Raw genomic sequence first — 13,555 nt, 5'->3', positions numbered from 1 at the left:
ATAAGCTCACCAGGGACTGAAATAAGAAAACTGAAATCCCAAGAGAGACTTCTGATTAGAAAGTCAGAAATGCACTGCCAGAATTATTAGGTATCTATGCTAGTGAATGACTAGTGAATGCTTTTTCTTTTTGGGAAAATTATAGGAAGCTAAAATTTTCAAGGCTCCCTGGTGAGTTTCAAGTCAAACCAGATAGTTGATTGTGTGATTCAGATGATGAATATCATTAGGCACTGATGTACTGATACATATATTTCAACGACTGGGCAGGGCTGGGCCAGATAGTCTGTGGACTAGCTTGTCAGAGTACTTTCTCCCTTGAGCAGTCCTTGATGGGCATTCTAACACAAATCTTTGTGTCTTCTTTTTTCTTGTGAAATAATTTGAGGTATATAAATAAGTGTAGGTGATAATATAATAAACATCTTTTTGCTTAATGGGTTGCCTGGGTGACTCAGTAGGTTAAGCAGCCGACTCTTGGTTTCAGCTCAGGTTGTGATCTTAGGGTCCTGGGATCCAGCCCCACATCAGGGCTCCACGCTTAGCAGGGAGTCTACTTGTAGATTTTCCCTCTCCCTCTGCCCCTCCCCACGTAGTGTGCTTTCTCTCTCTCTCAAATCAATCAATCTTAAAAAAAAAATGTGACCTTGTTTATTCTTTTTTAGAACGAAGTTTATTTCTTTTCCTTTCTTTCCTTTTTTTCCCCAGAATTTATTTATTTGACAGAGAGAGAGAGAAAGCACAAGCAGGGGGAGCAACATAGGGGGATAGAAAAAGCAGACACCCCACTGAGCAGGGAGCCCCAACAACGTAGGGCTTGATCCCTGGATCCTGAGATCATGACCTGAGCCAAAGGCAGTCTTTTAACTGACTGAGCCACCTAGGCACTTCCTTTCTTTCTTTTTTGTTTCAAATTTTTTTGAATTCTAGTTTGTTAACATACAGTATAATATTAGTAGAGTAGAATTCAGTGATTCATATAATACCTAGTACTCATCTTGATAAGCGCCCTCCTCAATACCCAACATCGTTCTCCCCAGAGGTAACCACTATTCTGAATTTGGTGTATAACATTTCCATAAGGATTTCTATTTTTTACCAATTATGTATTAACTACAAATAATATATGGTATTATTATGTATGTTGTAAAGCTAAGTAAATGGTATCACCCTACATATACACGTCTTACAACTATTTCACTCAATATTCTGTTTTGGGAGATTTTCCATATTGAGATAGATAGATAGGTAGATAATCAAGTAGAAGCAGGAAACTTTTCCTTTCTTCCCTTCTAGATTCTTTGCTTGCCCTAATAATTAAATTTACATAAGATAGGTAACAGGAGAAAAATTTAATTTTATATGTATGGGAACCCAGTAAAACTATGAGACTCAAAAGCAGTCAGGCGTTTAAGGCTTGTGCACCACCCTGAGCTAGGGAGATGCAGGTCTGGGGCTTCAGCAAGGAGGAAGGCAGTTCATAGGAATATGAAGAGCAAATGGTTGCTACGCTATGCAGATAAGTCCTTCTGATATAAAAAGTGATCTCTGGTAATAGCTGTCTCCCTTGTACAGGTTTCCCATCTAAATTCTTTTGGGTAGTTAAAGTGGAGGGACAAAAAACTCTTCCTGAGCCTGCTAGGCCTTGATTGTCTTCAGCTCAAAATAATCCACACGCCAAAGTTTCATAGTTTGGGGTGTTGTATTCCGTCCTCTTCATGTACATGCCATCAATTTTAATTGCTGTATAGCATTCTAATATATGGATATTTCTCTATCTATTCTTCTGTTGAACTTTTAAGTTTGCAGCATTTTGATGACTCTTGCGTGGTCACCAAATTGCTTCTTAAGTGGTTACCAGTTTTGACCTTACTGCTCCATGTCATCCCCAACTCTGGATATTGTCAGAATTTAGTTTTTTCAAATCTGATGGTTACAAAATGATATTTCATTGTGTTTTAATTTTCTGTTCCCCTGAATATCATTTTAAAAATGGCACTTGGCTATTCAGATTTCTATTTTGGATAATTTTCTAAGTGTTGCTGTTTTTTTCTAATTTGATATTTGTAAGTTTTGTACAATCTGGCTATTAACCAGTTGTTCATAAGCATTGCAAAAGTCCATATATCCTAGTCTATGTCTTGTCTTTTTTATATTTTAAGAGTACCTTTTGATTTATATACATTTAGAATTTAATTGTAGTAAAACTCATGAATTTTTTAATGGTTTTTATATTTCTTGTTCAAGACTTCAATATACTCTGAAATCATAAAAATATTTTTTTTAACATGTAAAAATGTTTGACTTATCACATTTTAGGTCTTTAATTCACTTGGATTGATTTTGTGTAGACCGCAAAATGGAGGTATAATTTTTTTTCACATGGAAAACCAGTGATTGTAGCACTATTTATTTATTTATTTATTTATTTATTTATTATAATAAATTTATTTTTTATTGGTGTTCAATTTACCAACATACAGAATAACACCCAGTGCTCATCCCGTCAAGTGCCCCCCTCAGTGCCCGTCATCCATTCACCCCCACCCCCCGCCCTCCTCCCCTTCCACCATTTGCTTCAACGTGGATAGAACTGGAGGGTATTATGCTGAGTGAAGTAAGTCAATCAGAGGACAAACATTGTATGTTCTCATTCATTTGGGGATTATTTATTTATTTATTTAAGATTTTATTTCTTTCTTTATTCATGAGAGACACACAGAGAGAGGCAGAGACACAGGCAGAGGGAGAAGCAGGCTCCATGCAGGGATCCTGACACGGGGAACTCCGGGATCACGCCCTGAGCTGAAGGCAGATGCTCAACTGCAGAGCCACCCAAGTGTCCCTGTGGCATAATTTATTGAAAAGCTTTTTTCTTTCCCCACCGAGATGCAGAGCCATTACTGTTATATGTCAGGTGTTTATGGGTCTGTTTCTGAATAGTCCACTGTTCTAAGTATTTGTTCTTAAAACAGTTCCATACTGTCCTAGATAATATAACTTTTTAATATCTTTTTTTTTTACTTTGTAATATCTTTTGATATCTGATAAGATGAAATTCCTCTTCCTTATTTAAAAATTGTCCTGGTCATTTTTAATTCTTTGCTCTTCTATATAAATTTTGGAATTAGTATGTCAAGTTTCAAAAAAAGCCTTATGAAGACTTTAAGCAAAATCACCTTTATTGAGGTATAGCTTTCATCTGATAAAGTACATATGTAGAATAATTCTATCACTCTTTTGCTCCTTTGTGTTCCCCTTTCTAGCCAATTCATAAGTTCTACTCCCATTCCTGGTTAACCACTAATTTACTTTCTGTTTTTTTTTCTTTAGTAAGTTTCATGTAAATGGAATCATATCGTATGTACTCTTTTGTGTATGGCTTCTTTTGATTAGTATAATGGTTTTGAGATTCATCCATGTCATGTATATCAGTAGTTCATTCTTTTTTTCCTTCCTAAATAGTGTTTCATTGTATAGCTGTACCATTGCTTGTTTGTCTATTCAATGGTTGGTGGACATTTAGGTTGTTTCTAGTTTTGGGCTATTATTATTAAAGCTTCTATGAACATTCATATAAAATCTTTATATGGAGCAGAATTGCTGGGTGATACAGTCAGGTATATTTATTTAATCTTATAAGAAATTGCTACACTATTTTCCAAAGTGACTATGTCATTTTATTTTTCCACTTGTATCCACACTTGTTGTTGCCAGTATTTTTACTTTTGGCCATTCTAATGATGGATGTGTAGTAGTGTCTCATTATGTTTTTTAAATTTATTTATTTATTTATTTATTTATTTATTTATTTATCTTTTTCTCATTATGTTTTAACTTGCATTTCCTTAATGCTTAATGACATCATGCATCTTTTCATGTGCTTGTTGGCCATATGTTCATTTTTTTGTTGTTGTTGAAGTGTTCATCAGATCTTTTGTTCGTTCTTAAATTGAATTGTCTTTTTTTAAAGATTTTATTTATTTATTCATGAGAGACACAGAGAGAGAGAAACAGAGACATAGGCAGAGGGAGAAGCAGGCTCCCCACAAGCAGCCTGATGTGGGACTCGATCCTGAACTGGGATCACACTCTGAGCCAAAGGCAGATGCTCTACTGCTGAGCCACCCAGGTGGCGTCCCTTGAGTTGTTTGTCTTATCCTTAGATTTTAAAATTCTTTATATATTCTGGGTTATTTGTGAAGGGCAGGACCTTGGAAAAGAGCTTTTTGAGTTAGTTTCTAGTCTGACCATCTATGTGTGAGAAGTGAAATCAAGGAGAGATGAGACAGACCTCAGTATTTGATTATTAATATTTATTATCAATTTTAATGCAATCCAGTTATTGGAATCCAAAGACTTCAAACAAATATATTATAGTCAAACCAAGGAACTATATAGCAGTGGCAGATAGTCTTGCTTTCCATCTGGGCATAAATGATATTTTCCTGTTTGGAAAGACCAGTGAACTACAAAAGTAGGTTGGAGACATTGTATTTTCATGCTATTGCTCTTCCTTTTTAAACCTGGGGCAAATTCTTAGGAGTAGAGGGCAAGAACATTCTTGCTGAAACCAAGTTAGAGTCTACATTTGGATCCTTTAATCTCAAAAGGGTCCATCCCTGATCTTTAAGAAAGAATGCTTTCACTAGTGGCAAGGGAGAAGCTCCAGGTGCCACTTTTTAAAGGCAACTTGTTAACTTACTGATTAAAGATTTACCCAAGAATAAGGTATTGGTGGTTTTGATAAGTAAAGAAACAACTGATGCTGCATTTTTGCTTTTAGAATATTCTTCATTCTTTCACCATCCAATGTGGGAGATACCAAAATTATGGTCCATGTTGCTATAAGAGAGGCTTTGGCTCCAGAACTGGTAATGCATTTCTAACACTTTGTTCTTTAGACTTTAGATGAAAGTTTGGCTTTGATAATATAAATGAGTAATGAGTTCTCAAAAAGATACCTTGACTAAACCCCATGCTCCTCATATGCTTTGTATGTTTTTTCAAAGTTACTCCCACACGTAATTTGTTTAACTCAATATTTCTTAACAAAGTGCCCATATACCCTACATTCTTCTGAGGGAACCTTAATAACAAGGAATAGAGTACATGTTTAGAAGAAGAAATATATATACCCACTCTTAAAATAAGTTTTATAATGAATTGCTTATCTATATTCATTTTGTATTTTCTTAAATGGATACTTAAATTAATTTCACTTCTATTTATTATTCATCCTTAGAATTGGCACCGCTGCTCTTGGACATATTCATAGAGTGGCATGCTGCTAAGGACACTGTGGGAACTTGGGCAAGTACTTTTCCCTCCACTGTTATCCCCTTGTCTCTTATAACAATAGTCATCTTGTTTATTACCCTCCTTGCAAATTAACAATGTATTGGTAGTGTTGGATCTAGACTGTCCATATGAGGGTGTAAACTGCCCAAAGCCACAACTTGAGGAACTTTCTACTTTTCTATAACTGCTTCTTGATTGCCCTTCATTACAATTTGAATGTATACAACCAGATTCCAATGGACCTTGGCTCCATCCTTGGCTTTGTTTCCTACATGTTCTTGACTGTCCATGACTACTCTCATATCCATCATGCCCCTTATCTGATAGGCCATAACTCCTACCTCTTTCTTTTTGGCCACACTCTGACCATTCCTGGCTGTTTCTTCTTGATTGATTAGGGACTAAGCCCATTTCGGGTCTACTACACTCATTATGAGTTCCACTTGAACTTGACCTACATCTCCCTTGTATTTCATGTTGCTCATAGTTAGAACACAGGCCAGATCCAGAACCACATTGTCCTGAGCTAGATGAGTGGCATGAACCAGATCTGTACTGTTCAGAGCCAGAATATTGACCAGATCCAGAACCATGTTGTCCAGAGGTAGATGATTGACATGAACCATACCCATATTGTTCAGAGCTAGAACACTGACCAAATCTAGAACCACACTGCTCAGAGCTAGCTGAGTGACACGGGCCAGACCCATATTGTTCAGAACTAGAACATTGACCTGAGCTAGATACATGTCGGCTATGGCTAGAAGATCTACTTGATCCAGACTCGTGTTGACCATAGCTAGAAGACTGACCTAATCCAGACCCATGTTGCCCAGAACCTGAAGACTGACCTGAGCCAGACTCATGATAACCATATCTAGAGGACTGACCTGAGCCAGATCTGTTTTGGCCATAGCTAGGAGACTGGCCTGATCCAGATGCATGTTGACCACAGCTTGATGTCTGTCTTGAAGCAGAACCATATTGTCCATAGCTAGAGGATTGATTTGAGCCAGACCCATACTGACCATGGCCAGAAGAATGTCCTGATCCAGACCTATGCTGAGTATAGCTAGAAGATTGACCTGATCCAGACCCATGATGCCCAAAGCCAGAAGACTGACCTGACCTAGACCCATGTTGGCCATAACTAGCGGGCTGACTGGATCCAGATTCATGTTGCCCCAAACCAGAAGATTGACCTGAGCCAAAGCCATGTTGGCCATAACTAGAAGACTGACTGGATCTAGACCCATGTTGTCCAAAGCCAGAAGACTGACCTGATCCAGACCCATGTTGTCCAAAGCCAGAAGACTGACCTGAGCCAGACTCATGTTGGCCATAACTAGAAGACTGACTGGTTCCAGACCCATGTTGCCCAAAGCCAGAAGACTGGCCTGATCCAAACCTATGTTGACCAAAGCCAGAAGACTGACCAGATCCAGACCCATGTTGGCCATAACTAGAAGACTGACTGGTTCCAGACCCATGTTGCCCAAAGCCAGAAGACTGGCCTGATCCAAACCTATGTTGACCAAAGCCAGAAGACTGACCAGATCCAGTCCCATGTTGCCCAAAGCTAGAGGACTGGCCTGATCTAGATGCATGTTGAGCACTGTTTGATGACTGTCCAAAAGCAGAACCATGTTGTCCATAGCTAGAGGATTGACCTGAGCTAGACTCATGTTGCCCAAAGCCAGAAGACTGACCTGATCTAGACCCATGTTGGCCATAACTAGAAGACTGACTGGATCCAGACCCATGTTGCCCAAAACCAGAAGATTGGCCTGATCCAAACTTGTGTTGACCAAAGCCAGAAGACTGACCAGATACAGACTCATGGTAACCATATCTAGAGGATTGACCTGATCCAGATCCTTGTTGACCACAGCTTGATGTCTGTCCAGAAGCATAGCCATGTTGTCCATAGCTAGAGGATTGACCATATCCAGATTCGTTCTGTCCAGAGCTTGATGATTGACCTAAGCCAGATCCCTGCTCAGTGCCAGAAGACTCTCCTGAGCTAGACTCATGTTGCCCAAAGCCAGAAGACTGACTTGATCCAGACCCATGGTGACCATATCTAGAGGACTGACCTGAGCCAGATCTATATTGTCCATAGCCAGAAGACTGGCCTGATCCAGACCCATGATGACTGTATCTAGAGGACTGACCTGAGCCAGATCTGTTTTGGCCATAGCTAGGAGGCTGGCCTGATCCAGATCCATGTTGACCACAGCTTGATGTCTGTCCTGAAGAAGAACCATATTGTCCATAGCTAGAGGATTGATTTGAGCCAGACCCATACTGACCATGGCCAGAAGAATGTCCTGATCCAGACCTATGCTGAGTATAGCTAGAAGATTGACCTGATCCAGACCCATGATGCCCAAAGCCAGAAGACTGACTAGATCCAGACTCATGATAACTGTATCTAGAAGATTGACCTGATCCAGATCCTTGTTGACCACAGCTTGATGACTGCCCAGAAGCAGAGCCATGTTGTCCATAGCTAGAGGATTGACCATATCTAGATTCATGCTGTCTAGATCTTGATGATTGACCTAAGCCAGATCCCTGCTCAGTGCCAGAAGACTCTCCTGAGCTAGACTCATGTTGCCCAAAGCCAGAAGACTGACTTGATCCAGACCCATGGTGACCATATCTAGAGGACTGACCTGAGCCAGATCTATATTGTCCATAGCCAGAAGACTGGCCTGATCCGGACCCATGATGACCATATCTAGAGGCCTGACCTGAGCTAGATCTGTGTTGTCCATAGCCAGAAAACTGGCCTGATCCAGACCTATGTTGGCTATGGCTAGAAGACTGAGCTGATCCTGACTCATGTTGCCCAAAACCAGAAGACTGGCATGCTCCAGATCCATGTTGTCTGTGGCCAGAAGATTGACTTGAGCCAGACCTATGTTGTCCATAGCTAGAAGACTCTCTTGAGCCAGACCCATGTAGGCTGTGGCCAGAAGATTGACTTGAGCCAGACCTATGTCGTCCATAATTAGAAGACTCTTGTGAGCTAGACCCATGTTGGCTGTGCCTAGAAGACTGACTTAAGCCAGATCCATAGTGTCCCCAACTTGATGACTGTCTTGAAGTAGAACTATTTGGTCCGTAACTAGAAGATTGACCTAAGCCAGACCCATGTTGTCCAAAGCCAGAAGACTGACATGATCCAGATCCATGTTGTCCACAGCTTGATGATTCACCTAAACTAGATCCTGAACTAGACTCATGGTATTTCTGACTAGAAGACTGATTAGAACCAGGTCCATATTTTCCATAATTAGAGGACTGGCCTGACCCAGAGACATGATTTTGTCTTCGACAATTCCCCGAATGACCATCTGAGTTGGATTCATGATATTTTTGCCTAGAAGAATTATTGGAGCCAGAATCATATTGTTTATAGCTAGAAAGCTCTCCAGATCCAGACTCTTCATGGCTACAGTTAGAAGACTGTCCTGAGCCAGACCCATGGTGACCAGAGGCAGAGGACTGATCTGAGCCAGATCTATGCTTTTGTCTTCCATAACCTTCTGATTGATGACCAGTCCTCTGGGTAGAGGACTCATAGGAACTTGATTGATTTTTGCCTTTGCTTATGGACTGGCCTGATTCAGACACATATCCCTCATAGCTTGAAGACTCTTTTGATTCAGAACCATATTTTTGTTGTCTACTAAGTCCTGATTGACCACTTGAATTGGATCTATATTGCCTCTGACCAGAAGATGGACTCCCAGACCTCTCTTGCTGATGAGAGCCATGCTTGTTTGTCTTACAATCTTTTAAATGGCCTGAACTTGTCTCTGTCCTTCTTTCCCCAGAGCTTTGCCTGTGTTCTGAACTAGACAAGCCTCCTTGATGCTCCATTCTTCTGTAGCTGGACCTAGGCCTGTATTTAGTGCTTCTCCTGGAGCCCCTGGAATAGGAATTATTCTCTCCTGTACTTGACCTTGAATGAAATTGTATTTTGTCCTCCTCTTCTGTTTCACTTTGTTCCTCTTGGTGCTGGTGCTGATGGTCTCTCTGCTTTGACCCTGAAGCATGGCAATAATCTTTGCCGATGATCTTATTGCAAGCCTGAGCCAGTTTGAATATCATCAGAAGATACTCAATGAAATTCACTTTCTTGTCATGATCTTGATCCAGATTTTGCATGATGATATCTACAGTGTCTGGATCATCTGGATTCTGTAGAGGAACAAGGTAGAAGTGGCAACTATGTCACTGTAGACTACATACCCAGCTAACCATTTGAAAGAAGACTGTAGAAATGTGAATGTTTGGCTTACTTAGGTGGAGCTCAACCACCTAGTTCTTTAGACAGGACTGCTCTATCCTGAGCAAAAAGAAAGAAAGGAATATGTAATGAACAATATAGTGAGGAATTGCTAGAAGATGCAACTGGAAGATGTTAGGGAATAAGGAAATTGATTATATTTTGCATGAAATGGTCAAATATGAATGATTAGCTAATTTATAAATAGGAATTTTAAAAAATGAAAAAAGTGTAGGTCAAATATGAATGATTAACATAATTGCATATGACCTTTATTTGCCCAGCTATTAATTCATTAATTCATTTAGCAAAGATTTATTGTGCACCTACTATCTGCTTAACATTGAGTTAGGTGCAGAGGATAAAGCAGTGAACACATTTGTTTTCTGACAAAATGGAAGTTAAAGTTTCGTGGCCCAGACACACAAACTTAAAATTACAGTGTATTGTGATAATGTTTCTGAAAACAAGAGAACCAGTAGGGGGTCAAGGAAGGTTAATGAGAGGAAGTGATGTTTTTTGAAGTATGGATTGGACTTTGCCAAATTAAGGGGTAGGAAAGGAGGGAGGGCAGCCCGGGTGGCTCAGTGGTTTAGCACTGCCTTCAGCCCAGTGCCTGATCCTGGAGACCGGGGATCGAGTCCCATGTCAGGCTCCTTGCATGGAGCCTGCTTCTCCTTCTGCCTGTGTCTCTGTCTCTATCTCTCTCTCGTGTGTCTCTCATGAATAAATAAATAAAATCTTTAAAAGAAAAAAAAAAGGAAAGGAGGGAAAGGGGCAAAATGTTGTCCAGGCAGAGGGAACAATTTGAATAAAGCTGAAGGTCAGAGGATGCATGGCTTATATGAGGAACTGAAAGAAATTCAGGATTGTTAAATTTTGAGGCTCCATAATCAAGAGATATTGCTAGAGAAACAGATCAGATTATGCCTTCTAAGTTGTGTGAAGAACTTTGAACTTTATTTTTTTAAAAGATTTTTAAAAATTTATTCATTCATTAGAGAGAGAGAGGCAGAGACACGAGCAGAGGGAGAAGCAGGCTCCATGCCCGGAGCCCGATGCGGGACTCGATCCCAGGTCTCCAGGATCAAGCCCTGGGCTGAAGGCGGTGCTAAAAAACGCTGAGCCACCCAGGCTGCCCCTGAACTTTATTTTTAAAAGCTGTGAGCATTTGGGGCACCTGCGTGGTTCAGTTGGTTAAGCATCTGATTCTTGGTTTCCGTTCAGGTCATGATCTCAGGGTTGTGAGATGGAGCTTAGCATTGGGATCTGTACCAGACATTTGAAGGATTTTGAATTAAGTTGTGATATGATTAGATTTGCACTTGCAGCTGAGATTAGAAGTAGAAAAAGGTCATCTGAGCCAGAGGACTAGCCACACTGATGGAAAGAAATGGCTGTTTTGAGACTATTGATGAATTAGACGGAGGGTAGAGGGTGGAGTTACTTGCTGAGATAAGTGGAACCAGATTTGTGTCTTGGGCAAATAGAGGATAGAGTTTAGAAGGAAATGGTTTCATATATGACACATTGAATTACACCCTTAGGAATCCAAATAAGAAATATTTAGTAAGAAGCTGGATATAATGAATTGATGATCCAAGAGCTAGATCTAAGTTCCCAAATATTTATTTTTGGAGCTGACATTTTAAGATGGTGGTCACCATGTTTTATAAATTAGGAGTAAGATGCTAAGTTCCTGAACTCAGAGGCCTTGTGATATCACAATCTCAGAAATGAGCAGTGGTCAGGACATTCTGGACTAAAGAATGACAGAAAAAGGGAAAAAGATACATTTTACCTATCTTTTTTCTGAGAACCATCTTAGTTTTTTATTCCTTAAGAATTACTTACATAGATAGAATATTATATAATTTATGCATTTTGTCCGTTCAGTAGGATCACTTCCCTTGGTCATATTTTGGAAATCATGTGGGTCAACTTTAGATCATATTTCAAGCCTTTACCAAAACCTATTCTCTATCACCAAGTAGAGAGAGTCCTGTAGGAGTTTGGCAGATGTGACAAAAAGGCAGGAAGGAGTGAAGAAGAGAATTGCAGCTGTCTTCCATCCTGACCTGGAGTTCTTACCTTCAGAATTTGATGAAACTCATTTTCTAAAAGCTCTTTCAGTTCTTCCTTGTTCAACATGTCACACTCCCCATCCTGGGTGGCATATTGGTAGAAAACATCAATGACAGTGACGATACTTTGTAGGAGTTTAGACATTTTTTTTTTTTTGTAAATTTAACCTAAAGGAAAAAAAAAAGGAGAGAGACCCACCTCTTATTATTCCTTTCTCTTGCTTAAATACATAAATAGTTCCAATCATTTGTGATATTAGTTCAGAATTAATGGGGCATAATTAATTTCATATTTTTGAAATCAAGAACCAATCCAGAGTTGAAAGTCTTGTTCAAGCCATGTAGCAAGAGAGTGATGAAATTAGGAACAGAATCAATATCTCTTATTTTCATTCCTGAATGAATGTAGGAGCAATGACTTTCTGTTTTGAGCTCCATGCCTCACCAGGGGTAATTTTATGAGCATTGTCCTGGAGCTAGAGAAATCCTGGGTGTGCCAATCCACCCACTTCCTCAATTCTTCTCTAGGTGCCAACCATCACTGAGGAGGGACAGGTCCATCATGCACATGGTATGCCTGACTCCAACCAAGGGATGCTAGTCGTGAAGCTAGACCCTTAAAATTTGTAGGCCAGAGAAAGTACACAAAATGAGCAATTACAGGCCTAGGTGTTATGGAGCTGGAGGCAGCTGCTATCAGGCCTGCTTCTGTTGTTGTTGTTGTTTTTTTTTTTTTCATTCTCTAAATAGGGACTAACTCTCAGGTTTTACTGATTACATAACAGAGAAAAAACTCAGTAGTCCAGCAACCTACCTAATGATAATTAGAGCCCTGTGATCTTTGAGGAAGTGATCCTGAAGAAAGATGGTACCATCATTCCAAGTCATCTCTGTATTTTCCTTCTCAATAAAGTTAAAATTATATCAAAGTCCCCAAGGTACATTAAAAAGAAACTTGTATCCAGTGCCTCTTTGCCTTAGAGCACATGCTGGATCCTCATGATTTATAGTCCAAAGTACTCCTGTTCACTTACCTAGTACACCAGAGGAACAAGTAGGATGGAGATTGGAAGAGCTTACAGGGTGCTGCTACCTGGGGATAGTGGCCTTTTTATAGAGGAGATAATGGTCCATCTTAGGGAGGAGCTGCTGAGATGTCCTGATTCACTCTCAAATAAGCCCAGCTCCACCTCCACCTCCACCTCCACCTCCACCTCCCAGGTGTTTGCCTTCTTATTTCCCTACATGTTCACCTGAGATTGCATTAGCAATTCCCAAATCTGGGCTAGTATCAGCCCCACCTACCAGAGTCTCCGGACACTGCAGAAAGACCTCTTTGGATATTCAACAAAGAATCTAGCATAATGCATTAATAACCAATTATATGGACTTTAATTAAGTTGAATGGAATGTGTGCAGGGACATCAGGGACCAAATGTCCAAAAATTAATCTAGTGTTTAAAAGGAACCATAGGATCATCCAGTCAAAGTCTCTCATATTGAGCTACATTTTCTTACATGGATTTCCAAAGTATCCATGTATCCATGTATTTCCAAAGTAGCCAAAGTATCATCCATGATATTATTATCCATGATATTATTACCATTCCTCTTGAATTGCTAATGACTGTAGAGGCCTTCTTGTCTCTTTACCTAACCTTTTTTACCAGACCTTAGTGGCCATTCATCAATGTAGCTTTCATTTTAAATGCTATATAACCTTAGGAAGAAATCCATGCTCTTTAGCATGGCATCCTAGGTTATTCATGATTTGGGCTGTGGTTTCCCGCTAGGCCCATCTCCTCTCTCCCTATTCTTTTTACTTCACCAGTAATTAATTACTTAAGCTTTCCTGACTATACCATTCTAT

The 13,555-nt window shown here is 39.8% G+C and overlaps 1 protein-coding gene across 1 annotated transcript; it reads right to left on the bottom strand.

The window, feature by feature from the left end:
- Positions 1 to 4,301: 4,301 nt before the first annotated feature.
- Positions 4,302 to 12,784, bottom strand: LOC144324810 (uncharacterized). Its single transcript, XM_077916206.1, has 3 exons — positions 12,720 to 12,784; positions 11,693 to 11,853; positions 4,302 to 9,513 (listed from the first exon to the last, which is right to left on the bottom strand). The coding sequence occupies exons 2-3, from the start codon at positions 11,828 to 11,830 to the stop codon at positions 5,242 to 5,244; spliced, it is 4,410 nt and encodes a 1,469-aa protein (XP_077772332.1). The 5' UTR covers positions 11,831 to 11,853; positions 12,720 to 12,784; the 3' UTR covers positions 4,302 to 5,241.
- Between the last annotated feature and the right edge of the window lie 771 nt (positions 12,785 to 13,555).

The sequence above is a fragment of the Canis aureus genome, chromosome 12 (assembly GCF_053574225.1).
Source record: "Canis aureus isolate CA01 chromosome 12, VMU_Caureus_v.1.0, whole genome shotgun sequence".
In the NCBI taxonomy this organism is placed as follows: domain Eukaryota; kingdom Metazoa; phylum Chordata; class Mammalia; order Carnivora; family Canidae; genus Canis; species Canis aureus.
This window is presented reverse-complemented; position numbering and strand designations above follow the sequence as displayed.

Coding starts and splice junctions, on each gene's coding strand:
- LOC144324810 (XM_077916206.1), bottom strand. CDS start 11,830: ATGTCTAAACTCCTACAAAGTATCGTCACTGTCATTGATGTTTTCTAC. Junction 9,514..11,692: donor AGTTTCATCAAATTCTGAAG/GTAAGAACTCCA, acceptor GTTCCTCTACAG/AATCCAGATGATCCAGACAC.